The 22086-nt window shown below is 42.4% G+C and overlaps 1 protein-coding gene across 1 annotated transcript in view; it reads right to left on the bottom strand.

Annotated features, from left to right (window-relative positions):
- SETD1B (SET domain containing 1B, histone lysine methyltransferase) overlaps positions 1 to 21702 on the bottom strand; it is an 85490-nt gene extending 63788 nt beyond the window's left edge. The window contains exons 1-4 of the mRNA XM_089662051.1: positions 21572 to 21702; positions 21230 to 21387; positions 20171 to 20269; positions 19629 to 19899 (exon numbers count right to left, since the gene is read on the bottom strand). Coding sequence (XP_089518177.1) covers positions 19629 to 19899; positions 20171 to 20269; positions 21230 to 21387; positions 21572 to 21644 — 601 coding nt within the window. The 5' untranslated portion in view covers positions 21645 to 21702. The remainder of the gene's footprint in view (positions 1 to 19628; positions 19900 to 20170; positions 20270 to 21229; positions 21388 to 21571) is intronic.
- Between the last annotated feature and the right edge of the window lie 384 nt (positions 21703 to 22086).

Here is a 22086-nt window from a genome sequence, read left to right on the forward strand (position 1 = left end):
GGTGTCTCAATCCCACAGCTGAATCAACTTTAGGAGATGGTCCTGGCTCTTGCTGGTCTTTCTTGGGTGCCCTGAAGCCTTCTTCACAACAACTAAACTGCTCTCCTTGGTGATGCGATAAATGGTTTATGTAGGTGCAATCTTAGTAGCAGCAATATCCTTGCCTGTGAATCCCTTTTTGTGCAAAGCAATAACTGCACGTGTTGCCTTGCAGGTGAATTAATATTTGTGTCATTCTCAAAACGTTTGGCTAGAGCTGTACATGCTTCTCAATGGTCATATTCAGATAAGTAGTTATAGAATAATGCATTATTATGTATGAAGCGAGTGAAGGGACTATATTAAAAGGAAGGCAAAGATAAGTTGCTCCCGATCAACTGGTATCTTTGCTTACGGTAGATGTTAAATTGATAGGTAAAAAAAGATAAATCAGTCAGCTACAGTAATGCATAAAATTAGAAACTCAGGACCTATACCTCATAAATCTACAGCCATTAACATTCGGTATACTTTTTTTTGTTAAAGTACAAATACCTTTAGGAAACTTGGAAGCAAACACATTGTCTTTTGGATGTGACTAAAGCTTTTTATAGTATTGAATGACCCGGTTTGTGGGTCATGATGGAAAAAGGTTCCTTTGGTCCTATACGTATGAATTAAATGGGTTAAACTACCTTGTCCAGATCCTTACATAAGAGTTAAGAGTAATTGTTTATTTTCTCAATTTAAAATTACAATGTGGCAGTAGCTCCACAACCATTGGAAACTTTGATTAGACACCCTTCAGATATTAGACTTTGTTATGACAAAAAAGTAACATTATCATTGGTGAATGATGTTCTCTTGTTTCTGTTTTTGGTTGATTGCTACATGTAGGGATGTGGGAACTGCGTACTGTGAATTTCCTAGAATTTATTTCTGCCATGTGTTATTGCTTTCTTATCTGGGTTAGCGCCCCTCATAGTCTAGGCCTGATTTATAGCAAGGTTCCGTTATGTAGTGGACCCCAATATAGGGACCCTGCTGCTTAGAAGGGCAAACCATACAGCCACTAATTCACCCCTCTAACAGAACCCTTTTCCCCAGCCGCCACCTCCTTCTCTCCCCAGTTGGCTGCACCTCTTTCCCTTTACTTCTCACTCTCCATTACCCAGAAGGTAAACATGAATGTGTACACTACGTTTCCTGTTTCCACTCACAGTAGGAACATGCTCTCATTCTCTTATCAATTAAATTAAACCAGGAGTTGTTGCTAAATCAGAATTTCTTCTACTTCGTTTACTTCCAACAAATTAAATTCAAAATACTAACAACTTACAAAGCCATCCACAACATGGCCCCCATCTACATCACTAACCTAGAATCAAAATACCAAACCAAATCACTCTACATTCCTCCGAAGACCTTCTGCTCTCTAATTCCCTAGTCACCTCCTCCCATGCTCACCTGCAGGATGTCTCCCGAGCCTCTCCCATCCTATGGAATTCCCTACCCCAATCTGTCTGACTGACTGACTCCTAATCTGTCCACTTTTAGGTGATCCCTGAAAACGTTTCTCTTCAGCGAAGCCTAACCTGCCTCCACCTAATAACTATACATGTTTTTTCTCCATCAGCTCATCCCCCCAGTTACTACCATTTGTATGACTTGATCCTCCCCTTTTAAATTGTAAGCTCCAGCGAGCAGGGCCCTCTGATTCCTCCTGTATTCAATTGTATTGTAACTGTTCTGTTTGCCCTCACATTGTAAAGTGCTGCGCAAATTGTTGGAGCTATATAAATCCTGTAGTATAACAATAATAATACTTGAAAAAAGAAAAAGGCAGTTCCATTGTATCTCTACATCAGTGTTTTTTCAACGGTTAGATGAGCAATGCAACGTGTCAGTAAACATGGCGATACTCCTCCCTTTTTTACAAATGTACTCTTACTGTGCTGTACTTGGGCTATGCTATGATGCTCATGCCTTTAGTCTGAGATAACTCCTGCCTCATAGCAATATGGTTCAAGTCCCATTTCAGGGTCCCACTAAGTGGTATCCCCACTCTGAGTGCAAAGCGACATCTCCACATGTATGGATATGGATACACACACACACACACACACACACACACACACACACACACACACACACACACGCGATTACACCCCTCACATATTTGTAAATATTTTATTCTATCTTTTCATGTGACAACACTGAAGAAAGGACACTTTGCTACAATGTGACGTAGTGAGTGTACAGCTTGTATAACAGTGTAAATTTGCTGCCCCCTCAAAATAACTCAACACACAGCCATTAATGTCTAAACCGCTGGCAACAAAAGTGAGTACACCCCTAAGTGAAAATGTCCAAATTGGGCCCAAATAGCCATTTTCCCTCCCCGGTGTCATGTGACTAGTTAGTGTAACAAGGTCTCATGTGAATGGGGAGCAGGTGTGTTCAATTTGGTGCTATCACTCTTACGCTCTCATACTTACCTACAGTCAAGCATGGTGATGGGAGTGTCATGGTCTGGGACTGCATGAGTGCTGCCGGCTCTGGGGAGCTACAGTTCACTGAGGTAACCATGAATACCAACATGTACTGTGACATACTGAAGCAGAGCATGATCCCCTCCCTTCGACTGGGCCGCAGGGCAGTATTCCAGCATGACAACGACCCCAAACACACCTCTAAGACGACCACTGGCTTGCTAAAGAAGCTGAGGGTAAAAGGTGATGGACTGGCCAAGCAGGTCTCCAGACCTAAACCCTATTGAGCATCTGTCGGGCATCTTCAAATGGAAGGTGGAGGAGCGCAAGGTCTCTAACATCCACCAAGCTCTGGTGAACTCCATGTCCAAGATGGTTAAGGAAGTGCTGGAAAATAATGGTGGCCACACAAAATATTGACACTTTGGGCCCAATCTGGACATTTTCACTTTAGGGGTACTCACTTTTGTTGCTAGCAGTTTAGACATTAATGGCTGTGTGTTGAGTTATTTTGAGGGGACAGCAAATTTATACTGTTATACAAGCTGTACACTCACTACGTCACATTGTAGCAAAGTGTCATTTCTTCAGTGTTGTCACATGAAAAGATATAATAAAATAGTTACAAAAATGAGAAGGGCGTACTCACTTCTGTGAGATACTGTATACACCATGTTCCAAATTATTATGCAAATGATATTTTTCTAATTTACCTAAATAATTGATGTAAATAACAGTCAGCATAATTCTCATGTTATCAATTATTAAGAGTACAATTCAAATTTTATTGAACAAACCTCCTAATGATAACAGGATTTTTGTTAAACATAAAAAACGTACAATGCACTGTTTCAAATTATTACGCACAGTAAGTTTCAAAACACTTTATAGGTTGTAAAGAACTGAAAATTGTCATTTGTTGTATTTGCAGCATATTTACTGTAATCAAAAGCTATTTCAATCAAACTTTTAACAACATTGTAACTTTTTAAACATTTTAACAGGTCACGTTACATTGTAACATAGGACCCCTTATTTGATAGCAGCTTCACAAGTCTTGCATCCATTGAACATGTGAGTTTTTGGATAGTTTCTGCTTAAATTTGTTTGCAAGATGTCAGAATAGCCTCCCAGAGCTGCTGTTTGGATGTAAACTGCTTCCCACCCTCATAGGTCTTTTGCTTGAGGATGCTCCAAAGGTTCTCAATAGGATTGAGGTCAGGGGAGGATGGAGGCCACACCATGACTCTCTCTCCTTTTATCCCCATAACAGCCATTGACGCAGAGGTATTCTTTACAGCACGAGATGGTGCATTGCCATGCATGAAGATGATTTTATTACGGAAAGCATAGTTCTTCCTTCTGTACCAGGGAAGAAAGTCAGAAACTCCACATACTTTGCAGAGGTCATCTTTACACTTTCGGGGACCCTAAAGGGGCCGACCAGCTCTGTTCCCATGATTCCGGCCCAAAACATGACTCCACCACTGCCTTGTTGATGTCGCAGCCTTGTTGGAACAGAGTGGCCGTCCACCAACCATCCACTACTCTATCCATTTGGACCATCCAGGGTTGCACGGCACTCATCAGTGAACAGGACTGTTTGAAAACTAGTCTTCATGTATTTTTCTGCCCAATGCAGTCGTTTCTGCTTGTGAGCATTGGTTATTAGTGGCCGAATAGAAGGTTTATGCACAGTTGCAAGACTCTGAAGGACTCTACACCTTGATGTCCGTGGGACTCCAGAGGCACCAGCAGCTTCAAATATCTGTTTGCTGCTATGTAATGGTATTTTAGCAGCTGCTCTCTTGATCCGATGCATGGATCTGGCAGAAATCTCCCTCAATGTGCCTTTATCTGCACGAACCCGTCTGTGCTCTGAATCAGCCGCAAATCTCTTAATAGTGCGATGATCATGCTTAAGTTTTCGTGAAATATCTAATGTTTTCATACCTCGTCCAAGGTATTGAACTATTTCACTCTTTTCGCCAGCAGAGAGATCCTTTTTCTTCCCCATATTGCTTGAAAATGGTGCTCTGCTTAATAATGTGGAACACCCTCCTTTAGCACTTTTTCCTTAAATTGGGCTCACCGACCAATCTAATTATCACAGGTGTCAAAGAGTGTTTTCAGTGATCAAAAGAGCCCTGACACACAATGCCATCCATGAGTAAAACTGAAAAACAAATTTAATCTTTGTGACACTTAAATAGAAGTTGCATAATAATTTGGAACGCGGTGTATGTATATCTATCTATATTTCCCCACATTAGGAAGCACCACAGACCAAAGGGGGCTTGTGGGGATTACAGTATATCTTTTTTTGCCTTGATGATGTCAAAGAAGCTCCTTTGTCAAACTCTGGCAGTTCTGTTAGGATTGACACTGCTTAACCAGTTCCCAACTGCGCTATAGCTGAAGAACGGCTACACTGCAGTTGTCTGGTTCTGGTCCATGGACATCATTCCAGAATGCACCCCCAGTGTTTACCCAGAATGCACCCCACTGGTGATCGCTGTGTTCTACGGACACAGATGATTACAGGATACGATAAATGGCCAATCACGACGGCCTTTTACCACGTGATCAGCTGTGTCCAATGACCCAGCAGATCACCAATAAATGCAGTTGCTAGCTATCAGCTTCACTTTCCTCACACTGCCACAGCATTTTTATATAAAATTGTATTATATTCAACTTTTTACATAATATCATGAATTTAAATGAATATGAATTTATTTTCAGCACCTTTCGGCCAATAGGCTGCTTTCACACTAAGCAGTTTTTGCATTAAAAAAAAAAAAAAAAAAAAAAAAAAAAAAGGGCACAAGAAAAGCTCAAGAAAAATGCATCCCTTTAAATTCAATGTATGTCTTCACACTGGTCCGTTGCACTTCCCTTGCAGTGTTAAAAATCCTGCTTGCAGCATTTTTGGTGTATATTTGGCAAGTTAAGAAAACAAAAACATTGAAAAAAAAAAAAAAAAAAAAAAAACCACACAAACAAAAAGCGCACCTCTCCATTGAGGCCTGGTTCACACGTTGCGTTTTTTGGTCAATAGACTTCAATGGAGGAGCTGCAGAAACCGCATGTAGTGCCTTTTTGACACGGTTTCATGTGGTTTTGCTGCGTTTTTAATGCATTTTGCATTGTTAATCTGCCCAGCAACAAATTGAAAAAAAAAAAAAAACACGCAAAACGAATAAAAAAGCGTGTGTGCAAAAATTCAAAATGCACTGCAAAAATAGACAAAATGCAAATTGCATTGGTGTGAATTTGAATGTGAACATGAAAAGTGCTGAAAACGCATAAAAAACGCACGCGTGTTGTGTTATTTTGGGGGGCATGGCCTATGAAAAACACACCCTAAATGTGGTAAAATTGCTGCAAAATAGCGCATTTTTGGAAGCCATTATCGGCACCTTTTTTCCTATTGACAAAATGCTGATATTTCGGTGCATCCCTAGTGTCTACAAACTATGGTGTATATACTGGAATTTACGCAGCTTTTAATATGACTGCCGATCACATTTCTTGAGGTGCTACAATGCCAGGTCAGTAACCCCCAAATAACCCCTTTTGAAAAGTAGACACCCCAAGGGATTTGCTGAGAGGCATGTTGAGTCCAAGAAAGATTTTATTTTTTGCCACAAATGTTTGGAAAATTTGATTTTTTTTTTTTTTAATTAACACAAAGTTGTCACTTAATGATATATTACTGACACATGCTATGGGTATATGTGGAATAAAACCCAAAAACATATTCTGCTACTTCTTCCGAGTATTGGAGTACTATATGGGAGATACTTTTTAGCCTAGCCATATATAGGCCCCAAAATCCAATGACTACCTTCAGGCTTTCAAAGGGCATATTTCCTGATGTCACTTCCTCATTACGTATCAGTTTCAGAGGCCCTATAAAACCAGGATAGTACAAACATCCCCCTTCCCAAATTACCCCTCTTTGGAAAGTAGACAGCCCAAGGAATTTGATAAGAGACATGGAGAGTATTTTTCAGATATAATTTTTTTGTCACCGAGTCTTGAAAAAAAGACCACACATCACCCACTCTTCTAACCACTTGATGACCAAGACTTTTCTGACACTTTTTGTTTACATGAAAAAAAAAAAACAAAACAGTTTTTTTGCTAGAAAATTACTTTGAACCTACAAACACTATATATTTTTTAAAGCAGAGGCCCTATAGAATAAAATGGTGGGTGTTGCAATATTTTTATGTCACACAGTATTTGCACAAACACACAATATATTGCCCAATTATTTGATAAAATATAAAAGATGATGTTATGCCGAATAAAAAGACACCAAAGATGACATGCTCTAAAATTGCACACGCCTGTGCAATGGTGACAAACAGCAGCTAATTAGGATTGCTTTTACATGAAAGCCAACCGCAAGCTGAAAACAAAATCGATACCAGGATGATGCCTGTAGCTGTAGGCATCATCCTGGTATAACCACTCAAAGCCAAGGGATGTTCCAGTACGTTGCTGGTCCTTATTGGGCATATACAATTAGGTCCATAAATATTTGCTTACAGGCACAATTTTAGATTTTTTCAGGTATTTACCAAAACATATTCCAGCTATAGTTATATAATGGATATGGGCTGAAAGGTTTAATTTAAGGGTATGTACATCCAAATTGGAGGAAGGGTTTATAAATTACAGCTCTTAAAAGTAGCCATCCATCCTATTTCAAGGGACCAAAAGTAATTGGACAATTGAATCAAAAGCTGTTTTCATGGCCAGGTATGGGCTACTCCGTTATTTCTTCATCAATTAAGCAGGTAAAAGCTCTGGAGTTGATTCTAAGTGTGGTATTTGCATTTGGAATCTATTGCTGTGAACCTACAGTTGCAAGAAAAAGTATGTGAACCCCTTGGGATTACGTGGAGTTTTGCATGAATTGGGCATAAAATGTGCTCTGAACGTCATCTAAGTCACAACAATAGAAGAACACAGTCTGCTGAACATAATACTACACAAACATTAGATGTTGCCATGGTTTAATTGCACATAACATGTAAACATTCACAGTGCAGGGAGGAAAAAGTATGTGAGGCCCTAGCTTAATGACTTCTCCCAGAGCTAATTGGAGCCAGGAGTGAGCCAACCTTGACTCCAATCAGTGTGATGATATTGGATGTGTTGCTGACAGCTGTCCTGCCCTTAAAAAACACACACCTGTTTTGGGTTTACTGGTTTCAAGAAGCACTGTCTGATGTGAACCATGCCTAGCAGAAATGAGCTCTCAGAAGACCTACGATCAAGAATTGTTGACTTGCATGAAGCTGGAAAGGGTTACAAAAGTATCTCCAAAAGTCTTGATGTTCATGTGTCCACGGTAAGACAGACTGTCTACAAATGAAGAAAGTTTAGCACTGTTGCTACTCTCCCTAGGCGTGGTCGTCCTGCAAAAATGACTGCAAGAGCACAGCGCAGAATGCTGCATGAGGTAAAGAAGAATCCCAGAGTGTCAGCTAAAGACCTACAGAAATCTCTGGCACATGCTAACATTTTTGTTGACACATCTACAATAAGGAAAACATTAAACAAGAATGGAGTACATGGGAGGACACCACGGAGGAAGCCATTGCTGTCCAAAAAGAATATTGCAGCACGTTTGAAGTTTGCAAAAGAGCACCTGGATGTTCCACAGCACTACTGGCAAAATATACTGTGGACAGATGAAACCAAGATTGAGTTGTTTGGGAAGAACACACAACACTATGTGTGGAGAAAAAAAGGCACAGTACACCAACATCAAAACCTCATCCCCACTGTAAAACATGGCGGAGGGAGCATCATGGTTTGGGGCTGCTTTGCTGTCTCAGGGCCTGGACGGATTATTGTCATTGATGGGAAAATGAATTCCAGAGTTTATCAAGACATTTTGCAGGAAAGCGTACGACCATCTGTCTGCCAACTGAAGCTCCGCAGAGGATGGGTGATGCACAGGACAATGACCCAAAGCATACAAGTAATTGAACAAAACAATGGCTGCAACAGCACAGAATACGCCTTCTGGAGTGGCCCAGTCAGAGTCCTGACCTCAACCCGATTGAAATGCTGTGGCATGACCTTAAGAGAGTGATTCACACCAGACATCCCAAGAATATTGCTACACTGAAACAGTTTTGTGAAGAGGAGTGGTCCAAAATGACTCCAGATCGTTGTGCAGGTCTGATCTGCAACTACAGGAAACGTTTGGTTGAGGTTATTTCTGCCAAAGGAGGGTCAACCAGTTATTAAGTCCAAAGGTTCACATACTTTTTCCTCCCTGCACTGTGAATGTTTACATGTTATGTGTAATTAAACCATGGCAACATCTAATGTTTGTGTAGTATTATGTTCAGCAGACTGTGTTCTTCTATTGTTGTGACTTAGATGACGTTCAGAGCACATTTTATGCCCAATTCATGCAAAACTCCACGTAATCCCAAGGGGTTCACATACTTTTTCTTGCAACTGTACATCATGTGTTCAAGGGAGCTGTCCATGCACGTGAAACAGGCCATTGTAAGGCTTCAAAAATGAAACAAATCCATCAGAGAGATAGCAGCAACATTAGGAGTGGCCAAATCAACAGTTTGGTACATTCTGAGGAAAGAACGCACTGGTAGGTCAACAACATAAAAATGTATGGACGTCCATGGAAGACAACAGTGGTGGATGATTGCAGGATCCTCTCTATGGAAAAACCCATTCACAACATCCAGACAAGTGAAGGACACTCTCCAGGAGGTGGGTGTATCATTGTCAAAGTCTACAATCAAGAGAAAACTTCACAAGAGCAAATACAGAGGGTTCACCACAAGGTGCAAACCATTCATAAGCCTGAAGAATAGAAAAGCCACATTATACTTTCCCAAAAAACATCTAAAAAAGCCAGACCAGTTCTGGAAAAGCATTCTTTGGACGGATGAAACTAAGATGAATCTGTACCAGAATGACAGGAAGAAAAAAGTGTGGAGAAGGCTTGGAACAGCCCATGATCCAAGCACACAACGTCATCTGTAAAACATGGTGGAGGCAATGTGATGGCATGGGCATGCATGGCTTCCAGTGGCACTGGGTCATTGGTGTTTATTGATGATGTGACAGAAGCAGCCGGATGAATTCTCCAGTGTTTACAGATATACTGTCAGCCCAGATTCAGCCAAATGCAGCAAAGTTGATTGGACAGCGCGTCACAGTACAGTTAGACAATGATCCAAAACACACTGCAAAAGCAACTATTCTGCCTCTCCAATCTAAGCATTGATAGTCTGATCTCTGTAACTTACAGCTTTGATGAGATAGCGATAACTTCAACCTCAGCTGGATACCACAGTCAGTGACTCAATCGATAAGACATCTTGTAGATCTTGTGAAGTTTATTCCATAAACTGAGAGAATCGTACAACAATGAACATTCGATAGGTCAAAAGATCATAATGTTTCCTACTCCTTGACATGAGACTAAAGCTGCAATGCATTACTGGGAAGGGGGATGGGCTATCTATACAGCATTAACTAAACCAAAGGAAAGAAAGGAGCAGAAACAAAATATAGAAACTCTTAAAGGCATATGACAGTCAACAGGACAGTCATTTTGAAACATGACAGCAACCCAGGAGCTTTTGAAGGAAAAGAAGTGGAATATTCAGCAATGGCCGAGTCAATCACCTGATCTCAACCCAATTGAGCATGTATTTCACTTGCTGAAGGCAAAACTAAACACAGAAAGAGCCCCAAACATAGAACAACTGAAGACAGCTGCAGTTAGAGTCTGGCGAAGCATCAGAAAGGAGGAAACCCAGTCTTTGGTAATGTCCATGGGTTCCAAACCTCAGGCAGTCATTGCCAGTAAAGGATTCCCCAAAAAATATTAAAAATGAACATTTTATCTTTGATTAGATTCATTTGTCCAATTACATTTGAGCCCCTGAAAATGGAGGGACTGTGTATAAAAATGGTTGCATTTCCTAAAATTTGTACTTGGTATTTATGTTCAACTCCTTGAATTAAAGCTAAAAGTCTGCACTTTGAATTTATTTGGATTGTTTTGTTTTAATTTATTCTGGTGGCATACAGAGCCAAAAGTATGAAAATTGTGCCTGTGTCCAAATATATATGGACCGAACTGAATGTAACAGCAGAGAACATGGGCATATGAAGAACTGGGTCTATGGACCAATTTGACTGCAAATAATTTGTTTTGTAATGCCCATATTGAGGTTTAGGCCCAAAAAGTTTTACATTTGGAAACCGTGATAATGGTCTGGCAAGAGCTGGATTCGGGTGACCGGCGAGGTATTGTTGTGTGTATAAATTGCTTTGGCACACAGTCAACTGATACAAATCTTCTGTCAAAAACAGCAGAGGGGCTAAATGCTAGTGCACATTGCAGGTGGGCAAATTAGCAAGTAGTAAAAAAAAAAAAAAAAAAAGTATATATTATATATTTTTTCCCCCTCAATATTTTTTATTTTATTTATTTACGATTGGAAAAAAAACAAAAACATTTAATCAGAGTCGTCTGTTATCATAGTAACATTGTACTACTCTGGGGGGGGGGGGGGGGTTGCTTAGAGACAGTCATGAATGGGTTAAGTTCATGACAGTTCAAAATACTAGTGATCTGTGATTGACTACAGCTAATCACATTGTAGTGTGCTGTGATTGGCCCATGTACAATGTGAGAGCTGTGGACCAATTACAGCTCATCAGGAAGAGAAGCAAAGCTGTTATGAATCAGATTGATTCATAAAAGATTTGCTAATATTGTGATCACATGATCTCCAATTCCCGATTACTGGGATCCACATTCCGCTGTGTCTGCTGAAGCAGCATGCTGTATTTGTACAGCCAGAGCGATGTACCAGTAGGTCGCTCTGTCTGTAGCTGCCACCCCATCCATAGTACAAAAACTGCAGCCGGTTGGCAAGTCGAGATATATAGATAGATATACACACACAGAACAGCAAAAAAAAAAAAAAAATCTGTTGCCTCCTCATCTCCTGTCAAACATACTCTTTTTAGAGGAGTAGCAGTGCCTGCTGCACTTGTGAATGAGCCCTTAGTTGCATTAGGTGGCAGCTGCTGTCACAGCATGAGGAAAGTACTGCCGATAATCGGAAATTGACATAGGACAGATCAGCACTGATCATCAGGGCAAAAAAAGCCCTGATGATCAGTGCCCAGCAGTGCCACTCACAAGTGCCCAGCAGTGCCACCCACCTGTGTCCAGCAGTGCCACCCACCTTTGCTGAGCAGTGCCACCCACCAGTGCTGCCCAGCAGTGCCACCCATCAGTGCTCAGTAGTGCCACCAGTCAGTGCCGCCTCATCAGTGCCAGCTCAGTGCCGTTTATCAGTGCCCATCAGTACTGCCTATCAGTGCAGCCTATCAGTGCAGCCTCATCAACGCACATCAGTGAAGAAGAAAGATTACCTGTGTGCAAAATTTTATAATAGAAACAAAGAAAACTTTTTTTTTTCAAATTTTTTGCTTTTTGTTTTGTTTTATAATGCAAAAAATAAAAACACACAGCGGAGAGTAAATACTGCCAAAAGAAATCTCTATTTGTGTGAAAAAAAAATTATAAAAATTTCATATCGGTACAATGTTGTATGATCGCACAATTGTCATTCAAAATGTGACAGAGCTGAAAATTGGCCTGGGCACGAAGGAGGTATAAGTGTCCAGTAGGCAAGTGGTTAAATGGATCCTGTAGGTTCATGACATAATGTGCTAGTATGCACTGCATACTAGCCTCTTATGACATACATATCTTTTAAATGGAGCCCTCCAATGCTGAGCTGTCACTGCTCCTGGAACTTCCATTTTCAGCTGGTCTTTCTGGGTTCATGTTCTCCAGTCGTTTGAATGGCTGGGTTGCAATGAGGTCCCTACCGTGCATGCGCACAGGAGTCACAATCACGGAACGGCAATTTTTGCATTCACAGCACACAGTCCAGTGTACACTGTGCACACGCAGTGATGTCATCAGCTGGAGCTGATGTAAATATCTCCTAAACAACACAAGTTTTAGAGATATCCCAATACCTACAGGTACTTATTATAAGTGCAAGTTTTAAATAGTAGTTTACTACCAATAAAGTCAGGGGGATCACACTATGACTGTACAAGGAAACACTGGAAGCTTATAATTTTTACTATCACTAAACTTTTAGATTGGTTCAGCCACCAATAACAGCAGCAAGTGTAGTGGCAATAGAACACTACACAAAATTTCATGGGGATATACTAAAACTTGAGCACTTAGAATCTGGTGCAGCTGTGCACAGTAGCCAAACAGCTTCTAACTTCAGCTTGTTCAATTACCTACTTGCCGCCCGCTGTATTGTGGGCGAGTGGCGGCTGTAGGCAAAGCGATGTACTGGTACATTACCGACTATTTCCGGGTTATGGGCGCGTGTGCCCATGCCCTCCGCCTGGCCCCCGCTGTGATTGCACACAACAGGAGCCTGTCAGCAAGTCCTGGCCAATGGCTCATGGCTGGGCCCTGGTGGTCTGTTTACCAACACAAGAGCTCTGGGCTGTGATTGCAAACAACACAGAGCTCTGTACCAAGGGAACGATCTGTCAGTTTCTCATATCTACAAAGTAGGCATGAGAAAGTGAGATCAGTTAATAAAAGCAGCACACTGTACACACATTACACAGGCACATATTTAACCCCCTGATTGCCCTACACATTAACCCCTTTCCAGCCAGTGTCATTAGTACAGTGACAGTGTATAGTGTTATCACTGATCACTGTATTGTATTATCACTGATCACTGTATTAATGTCAGTGGTGATGTCCATGTCAGTCAGTTCCCCCCTGCATCAGTTAGTGCCAAATTGTCAGTCGCAGTATGTCAGTCCCATTATAAGTTACTGATCGCCACCATTAGTAGTATAAAATAAAAATTCTAGTATATATACACACACACACACACCATAGTTTGCAGGAGTTATAACTTTTACAGAAACCAATCAATATAAACTTTTTTTTATTTTTTTTTTAATCAAAAACATGTAGCAGAATACATTTTGGTCAAAATTTATGAATAAATGTTTTTCTTATTATCTTTTATCGGATAGATTTTATAGCAGAAAGTAAAAAAAAGGTTTATCAAAATTCTTTTTTTTCATTTATAGCACAAAAGTTTAAAAACCCAGTGGTAATCAAATAATCACCAAAAGAAAGCTCTGTTAGCATGAAAAAAAAAATATATATATAAATTTGATTTGGGTACAGCATTGCATGACCGTGCAATTTCTAGTTAAAGTAGCTAAGTGCCAAATAGCAAAAAAAATGGCCAGGTCATGAAGGAGGTAAAATCTTCTGGAGTTCAAGTGATTAAGCTGTGACAATAAAACCCGGAAGCTGATTGGTTTCAGTGCAGAGTTGCACCAGATTTAGCATGCTCCAGTCTTAGTAAATCTTCCCAAATGAGTAACACTAACATGTGCGGGGATGGAGCCTATGTCAGGCCTTGAAATTTCCACTCGCCTGCTCGCATTTGGCGAGTGGAAATAATGTGAGGGCAAGTGTGTGCTGACAGGAGACAGGCAGAGTCTAGAACGTTACACTCTGAGGAGAGCTCGGGGGGCCTTCAGGTGCACAGCTCCCCTTCTCCTGCTATCTCCCACCACCACCACCTCCCCTGTCCGCAGCGTGGCGAGAGTCACATGTGCCGGGTGGGCGGGGCCTCCTCTCCGAGCTTCATCCATAAATCCTGAGGCCGGTGACTGAGGGCGACACCCCCGGTTCGCTCTTATCATCAGCATTGCCAATGGGAACTCGGGGGTTGTCTAGATCAGCAGGACTGGCAGATCATGACTCATTGTCTAAATGCTCGAGGAATGTTATTATACTAGAAAATGCCTACAAGGTTCTTTATAGATGGTATTATACACCTGCCTGACTGACTCGTTTTATTCCCTCATATTCTCTGACTTGCTTTTGGTGTTGTCATCAAATAGGTACCATGGCCCATATTTGGTGGACTTGCCCCAAGGTATGCAGACTATGGATTAGGGTCTATGCCCTTCTCCACACTATGCTACACAGAGATTTTAAGCGTAACCCATGAGGCACTATTATTTAAACCACTAGTAGGACTACTCCGTCCTGAGAGGCAGTTAGCATCGCAGCTATTTATGGCTACCAAACTGACGATCGTGAGAGCTTGGAAAACCCCCGATCTTAGCTTTGATACATTAAGAATCAGATGACTTTTATAATGGTTAATGAGAAGCTAATGGCTATGCTGTTATAGACCCACACTAGGTTTCTGCAGATCTGGCGCCCCTGGATTGATGTGGCTCAACCGTCTAGATTTGACCAGACCCTCCTGTCAATATAAGACTCTCCTGGCGTGATCCCCTGGAGCCCTTTCTTTGTATTTACTATTCTTGTTTCTCCTTTCTCCGCTTTTCTCTTTTCTTTCCCTTCCTTTCGTTTTTGATAGTTTTTATGTTACATGCTCTGATTGTGATACCCCTAGAGAATTGTGCCTGTAATGTTTTATACACCTGTCGGACTTTGTCGAGAGTCCTTGGTGTAGAGTTCTGATGTGTGTCCAGTGAGACTCCATGCTCAGCTTTTCCAATCATCTGTATGCGACTTTGGTGACTATCCTAGGCCTTTGCCCAATAGCTCATTGCTCACTACTAGGGTTTCATTCCATCCTTTTATAGATTGTATTATTTGTACTCCGTTTCTCTCTGTGTTAATACTTCAGTGCATTTGTTATGTCCTTCATCAACAGAATTGAACACCTTATTTTTTTTGTGTCAATGAGCTTGTCACTGACGGTTTCGTTGTTGTGTTGTATATAATACAATTCATTGTAAAAGAAAAAAATGCCAGTTTACTGGCAGAAAAAAAAGAAGACGACTCATATGGAGCGTTTTTGTACTCAAGTTTAGGTGTGTTTTGCATTTTTTCTGCCAGAAAACTCCAAATAAAAAACACAAAACCACAAGGTTTTTTTTTTCCTAGCTCTGAAAGCGAAGCTTAAAGTGTTACTAAACCCACAACAGTAAAATCAGTCTGTATGTGCTGTAAAGCATGCTTGTTATACTCACTGTGGAACCTAAGGAGTTAATCCTCTGCATTGTGTAAAAAGGCTGTTTGATCCTTTCTTCTCTGTTCCTCCCCTTTTTCAAGCGACCACTACTTATCTCCACACTGAACTGTAGGCATGCACATGCTCAGTTTGATGTATATTGCTAGAGAGGTTTTTTTTTTCTTGGGAGAGTGCATGTAATCAGCACAGGGCCAATCAACACTGTCCAGACAGAGGTCAGGGGATTTTCATCCTCCTGGAGCAGAAAGAAAACTCCTCCTACAAGCTTTAGCTAGTGCTGGGATGGACACAGATAGAAGCCACAAGACTGCTAATGAGAAAAGGTATTTAGCAGTTTATATTTACTAAAATAATTGCACTTCCATGTTCTGTGTATGGTGGGAGACCAGATATAGTGAGTGCAGGGTCCTGGGTTTAGTAACACTTTAAAATATGCCTTGAAGGCAGTGTTTCTGAACCTTTTTTTCAGTCAAGGCACCCTTTAAAATCATGGACAAATTTTGAGGCACCCTTTAACATTCTGCACAATCTCAAGGCACCCCATTCTAAAATGTAAAAAAATGATTCTAATAGTTTTACATAATGCAGCAACATCCACACGCTTAGGACAACCAACGTTCGAGGCCATTTATTCTTCCAAAGCAAGTATTCCTTTGCAAACTAGTAATTGGTCGGCTGTTTTTCGGGGTTTTGGCACTTTTTTTTTTAAAAATCGGTAAACTTGGAAAAAAAAATCGGCCGATTTACCCGGCAATGATGGGCAAATCGGCCGCTCGTTTTACCAAAAAAAAATCTGCGCATGAGCAGTGACCTGCAAGGAGGAAGAAAGCAGAAAAAGAAAGCAGAAAAAGAAAGAAGAATTCCAGTCTGCTATTATATTTGACATGAAAAAGTATTGCAGTTGCAACAATGTATATATTTGTATCCGAATAAAAACATCTATATCCAAAATGGATACATTGTTGCAACTGCAATACTTTTTCATGTCAAATATAATAGCGGAGCTCTCTGCAGGGACAGAAGTAATTAAATGCCGGCCGTAGACGGGACGAAAATCGGCCGATTTTTTTTTACTGTTGGTAATAACGTCGGCCTATCGAATGACCGATTTTTCATTTTTTTTTTTTAAATGCCCAGTTTTCGACCCATCTAAGGCCTGCATTTGTTTCTCTCCCTCACTCAGCTAATGTGACCCCCCTGCTGATAAAACAGGGCAGGAGAGGGGCAAACAAGAATGCTGTGAAGGCACCAGACGTCCTCCTTATCAACGAATGATGTAATTGGTTGTTAGGATGCCGGCAGCTGGCAGGTTGTAAAAGTGCGCAATGAAAACCTGTGGCTTTGTGTAACTAAAAGGCAGGCTTGATCCACCTGCTGGCTTGTATACAATTTTAGGGCACTTTTTAAGCATTTTGCCAAGGCGTCCCTGAAAAAGCCTGAAGGCACCCTGGTTGAGAAAGGCTGCTCTAAGGCTCCATGCACACTAGCATTTAAGCCAAAACAAAAAACTGGTAACAGTGTTTTTTTTCTGCTGGCATAGCACTCCCAGAAGCGAAAAAAGGAGTTTTTTTTCTGCTCCTAGAAGCTGAAGCTTAAAAAATGCTTCTAGCCTACAACAGTGTTCATGGACACATAGAATACCACCATTTGCTTCTATGGGCAGAAAAAAAAAATGCTCATAACTAGCTGCTAGGCGCTTAAAAATAAGCTAGTGTGCATGGAGCCAAAATGCTCATAACATTTTTTTTCCCCCATACATGCACTGTAAAAACGCTGATAAAATGCTAATGCTCCTGAATGCTCCTAAAACGCTACTACAAGCTGGCACAAAAATGCTATTATCAGCATTTTTCATCCAGATTTTTTTTTCTATGTTTTTTGAGCTGATAAAAAAATGCTAGTGTGCATGGAGCCTAAACGTCCTAACGTGCATAGACACAGGATAACATTGAGCTGCTTCTACAGGCAAAACATAAAATCCTGTAGACATTTTTAAGCCAGTGTGCATGGACACTTAAACTTTATTGTGCATGGTAACCTTTCTATTGGAAATCACAAGTTCAAGCTGGGCATGTCAAGCTAAGATTACCATCATATCTTCTATTTAATATACAAACCAAACACAAGCAAACATTATATAATTATACACAAATACACACACAATAACAAAACACGCACTCCATGGTTGGAAAGAGAAATATAATTGAACGCATACTGGGCACAGGTATCACTATCATCAAAACTGCACACCTACATTATCCATATTTGATTTTATTTTCTCCTATTTTTGAAACTGAAAAGATGATGTATATGCTTGGAGGATTTTCTTTTAGGGCCAGTTCACACTACATGCATTTCAGTTGCTTTTTTTCTGCATCCAAAAATGCACAGAAAGTAGGTTGTATGGTTGTCAATGTCATAGTTCAGATCAGTGCTTGCAGTTCCGGTTGCAGAAAAAATAAAGTAGAACTTGCTGCACTTTTTCTGCACAGAATTTTACTGGAACGTGGTAAAACGCATCAAAAACGCACCGGAATGCACTGAAACGATGATGTATATGTTTGGAGTATTTTCTTTTAGGGCCAGTTCACACTACATGCATTTCAGTTGCTTTTTTTTTTACATCCAAAATGCACAGAAAATAGGTTGTATGGTTCACATCAGTGCTTGCGGTTCTAGTGCTTTCCAGTTGCAGAAAAAATAAAGTAGAACTTGCTGCAATTTTTCTGCACAGAACTGTACTGGAACGTGGTAAAACGCATCAAAAACGCACTGAAACTGAAAAGATGATGTATATGTTTGGAGGATTTTCTTTTAGGGCCAGTTCACACTACATGCATTTCAGTTGCTTTTTTTTTTCTATATCCAAAATGCACAGAAAGTAGGTTGTATGGTTGTCAATGTCATAGTTCACATCAGTGCTTGCAGTTCTAGTGCGTTCCGGCAGCAGAAAAAATAAAGTAGAACTTGCTGCAATTTTTCTGCACAGAACTGTACTGGAACGTGGTAAAACGCATCAAAAAAACACACCAGAATGCACTGGAACACACGTCCCTATTTAAATTGAAGAAAAAGAGAGGGCGGAACCGGAATGCTTAAAAAACGCACAGGAACGTGCCAAAAACACGAATGCGGAAAGGCATCCGGGCTGCGTTTCTATACTGTGAAACGACCCTCAAGAAAACAAAATTTTTCAAACTGATCTTTTTCGTAGAAGGACCATAATAGTGAATATAGTGTGTTCTTTCTTCATATACAAGCTGCTGTGCAGTTTTTTTATATATATATATATATATATATATATATCTCAAAACAAAAATCAGTACTAAGCAGTGAAATTTCAGGGAAATTTGTAAAGGAATTAACACACACACGTTGTTATTTGAAAGCTACACCACCATAGGAATACAAAACACAAAAAGTGACAATTTCTGACAACAGCCTACAATGCAATGTTTACACACTAAGCCAACATAAAAGATACAAGCTATTAGATACAAACATATTAATGTTTCAAAATGACAATAACATATCATCAAGTGCCACCTACAATGCTGATGATCTACATTTTGCATGAGCTGAGTGGGTCATTACAAACCAAAACAAAGCAGCAAAGAAACCAAAACAGCAGGCACAGACCATGCACTGTCCCCGGTAACACTACCCCGGCTTGATTTGCATCTTCCAGCTTGGCACTTGGTGGAAGTATGCATGCAAAACACAGATTTAAAAAAACAACCCAACACTGAAAATGGAGGTGGAGATAGTGACCCACATCTGGCAGCAATCAAGGTGTGAGACCATGAAAGAAAAACGACAGTTTGTGGAATACAATGACAGAGAAACGTCAGGAGCAGAAAGTTTTACTGACAGACAGCCCGGATCTGTGGTCTCCTAGCAACAGACAACACTTTCCACACGTGACTCTCAGGGTACAACACAGACCGAGCATGCACACACACATCCTTCAGTGGGATAGTAAGGAGCAGAGCAGATCGGTACCGATCACCCCTCTCACCCCCTTCCTTCCTCCCTCATCACCCACCTTTGGTGTCCAGCTCCACGTGGATGATGTTGCCCATCACAGAGGTGTTGTGCAAATGTTTCACCGCATCCCTGGCTCCTTTGACGGTGGCAAAGATGACTTTGGCAATGCCCAGGTGTTTCTTGTTCTTGGGGTTGTACAGGATCTCCACCTCCTCCACCTCGCCGTATTTTTTGCACATGTCGCCCAGAAAGTTTTCCCGGATGTTGTCGTTGAGTTTAGCAAAAGTGACTTGCTTTGGGGGTACCGGCCCGACATAGAACTCATCGATCTGAGAAAAGAAGAAGAGAGGGGGGATGAGCGATCCGACACTCGGGATCTCCTCCGCAGGCACGGAAGCGGTCAGATACAGAAGTGGCCGGCCGGGGAAGCCGGTTACTTTGTGGTAGAGGGGGGGGGGGTACACCTCGTGTCATCACTAGTCACTGACGGCCGGGCTGCGATCGGAGACAGTTACGGTTTGATGAACAGGACAAGAGGCGGTCGGGGCTGTGCGGAGGAGGCTCGCTGTCAACGCAGGGACTCGGACACTCAGAAAATACCTTGAGTTTGGGCACAGGGAGCTCCAGCTCTTTGTTTTTGGTCCATATCCTGCCGATCCGGGGATCTCGGACTATGTCCACAGGGGGGATGCCCGAGTTCTGCGAAATAAACACACAAGCCTGGCATTATTCAGTACACATGTCAGAGGGCACACATGGAGATCTATGGATGGAGAGGAGGGGGCTCCCTGCACTACACAGGGAGGGGGGGCACCGATCATCACAGGGGAGCTCCATCCAGGACAGCACTACACAGGGTGGGGGCACTGATCATGACAGGGGGAGAAGGGGGCTCCATCCAGGACAGCACTTCACAAGGAGAAACTGATCATGACAGGGGGAGAAGGGGGCTCCATCCAGGACAGCACTTCACAGGGAGAAACTGATCATGACAGGGGGAGAAGGGGGTCTCCATCCAGGACAGCACTACACAGGGTGGGGGCACTGATCATGACAGGGGAGAAGGGGGCCTCCATCCAGGTCAGCAATATAGACCTGTCAGGTGCAGGGATCCTGACAGAGAGAAGAGGAAGGAGGGGGTCTCTATCCAGGACAGCACTATGCCCTGGAGGGGGTGCAGGGATCTTGACAGGGAGAGGTGGAAGTGGGTGGGTCTCCATCCAGATCAGCAATATACACCAGAATAGGTAAGGGGGTATGGATGTTGACAGCTATTAGGGTGGAGATCACATACAGGTACAGTTGTCAGGATGCACACATGGACCTAAAGATTGGGAGGGGGTGTGATCTCCATTCAGATCAGCACTACACACCTGCAGGGGACATGGGACTTGACAGCTATTAGGTGGGGAGGGGGCATACAGGTACAGTTGTCAGGATGCACACATGGACCTACAGATTGGGAGGGGGGGTGATCTCCATTCAGATCACCTGCAGGGGGGACATGGATAGTGACAGGTATGAGGAAGAGGCTGAGATGCAGACACACTTGTGGGAATGCACAGGCAGGGCCCATAGATGGAGGTGGTCTCCATCCAGATCAGCACTATACACCAGGAGGGAGGGATGGATGGATAGTGGGAGGTAGGGATGACATACAGGCACACTGAAGTGCAGTCCATCGTAGCGGTAGAGTTTGTGTTGGCCCTTCTTCAGTGCAGGGTCAATAATCAACTTGTAACTCCTCCAATGGTGACTTCTCTTCTCGCCAGAAGTGCCGGCTTGGTTGCCCGCCGCCTCCATGCCGTTGATCCAGCCTGCAAGCCATAAAGAATGAGAAGTGAATGTTGTGGATGGGGGGGGGGGGCACACATACACTGAGCCCCTAGGCTGCTGCCTGCCCTGATGCTTCCAATAGGAGAGGGCACACACATACATGCACACACACATACATGCACACACACATACATGCACACACAGACAGACACGGCCCGGGCTCACTTGTGCTCTGCTTTCTTCCATGGTCTTCTGGGTTCTTGCTTCTCTCCCCGGGCTTGGCCTCCTTGAAAGACATGCCTGCCCGCCTTTCCCACACCACCCCCCCAACCCCGCTCCCCTGCGCCCGGGCTCGTCTTCTTGCCCCCGCAGGAAAGGCTGAGCCTCTTCACCGAAGCCTGCCCGGGTTACATGACATGCTGTGGAGGGCACCCTGCCTGCTCCTTTTTGGCGAGCCAACACATATTGTGTGTGTGAGCAGCTTCTGCTCGCTCTGGGGCAGCCCACAATGCACCGCGGCCTCCCCTGTCCTCCGCCTCCCTCCTCTGTCCCCAGCCAGTCAGTAGTCCCAGCGAGCAGCCTGCCTCTTCCCTGCCGCACTTTCGCCTCGATACATTCCGCCTGTTAGACGCAGAAAAATAACCGGCCTGAGGAACAGAGCGGCCTTCGGCTATCGTCTCCTTACCTACACCCAATTCTTGGGGGTTTTAATGTTAGCCGGTATAGATATGCATTGCTGT

Source organism: Staurois parvus, unplaced genomic scaffold (assembly GCF_062004578.1).
Source record: "Staurois parvus isolate SC_StPar_1 unplaced genomic scaffold, SC_StPar_1.0 ptg001418l, whole genome shotgun sequence".
In the NCBI taxonomy this organism is placed as follows: domain Eukaryota; kingdom Metazoa; phylum Chordata; class Amphibia; order Anura; family Ranidae; genus Staurois; species Staurois parvus.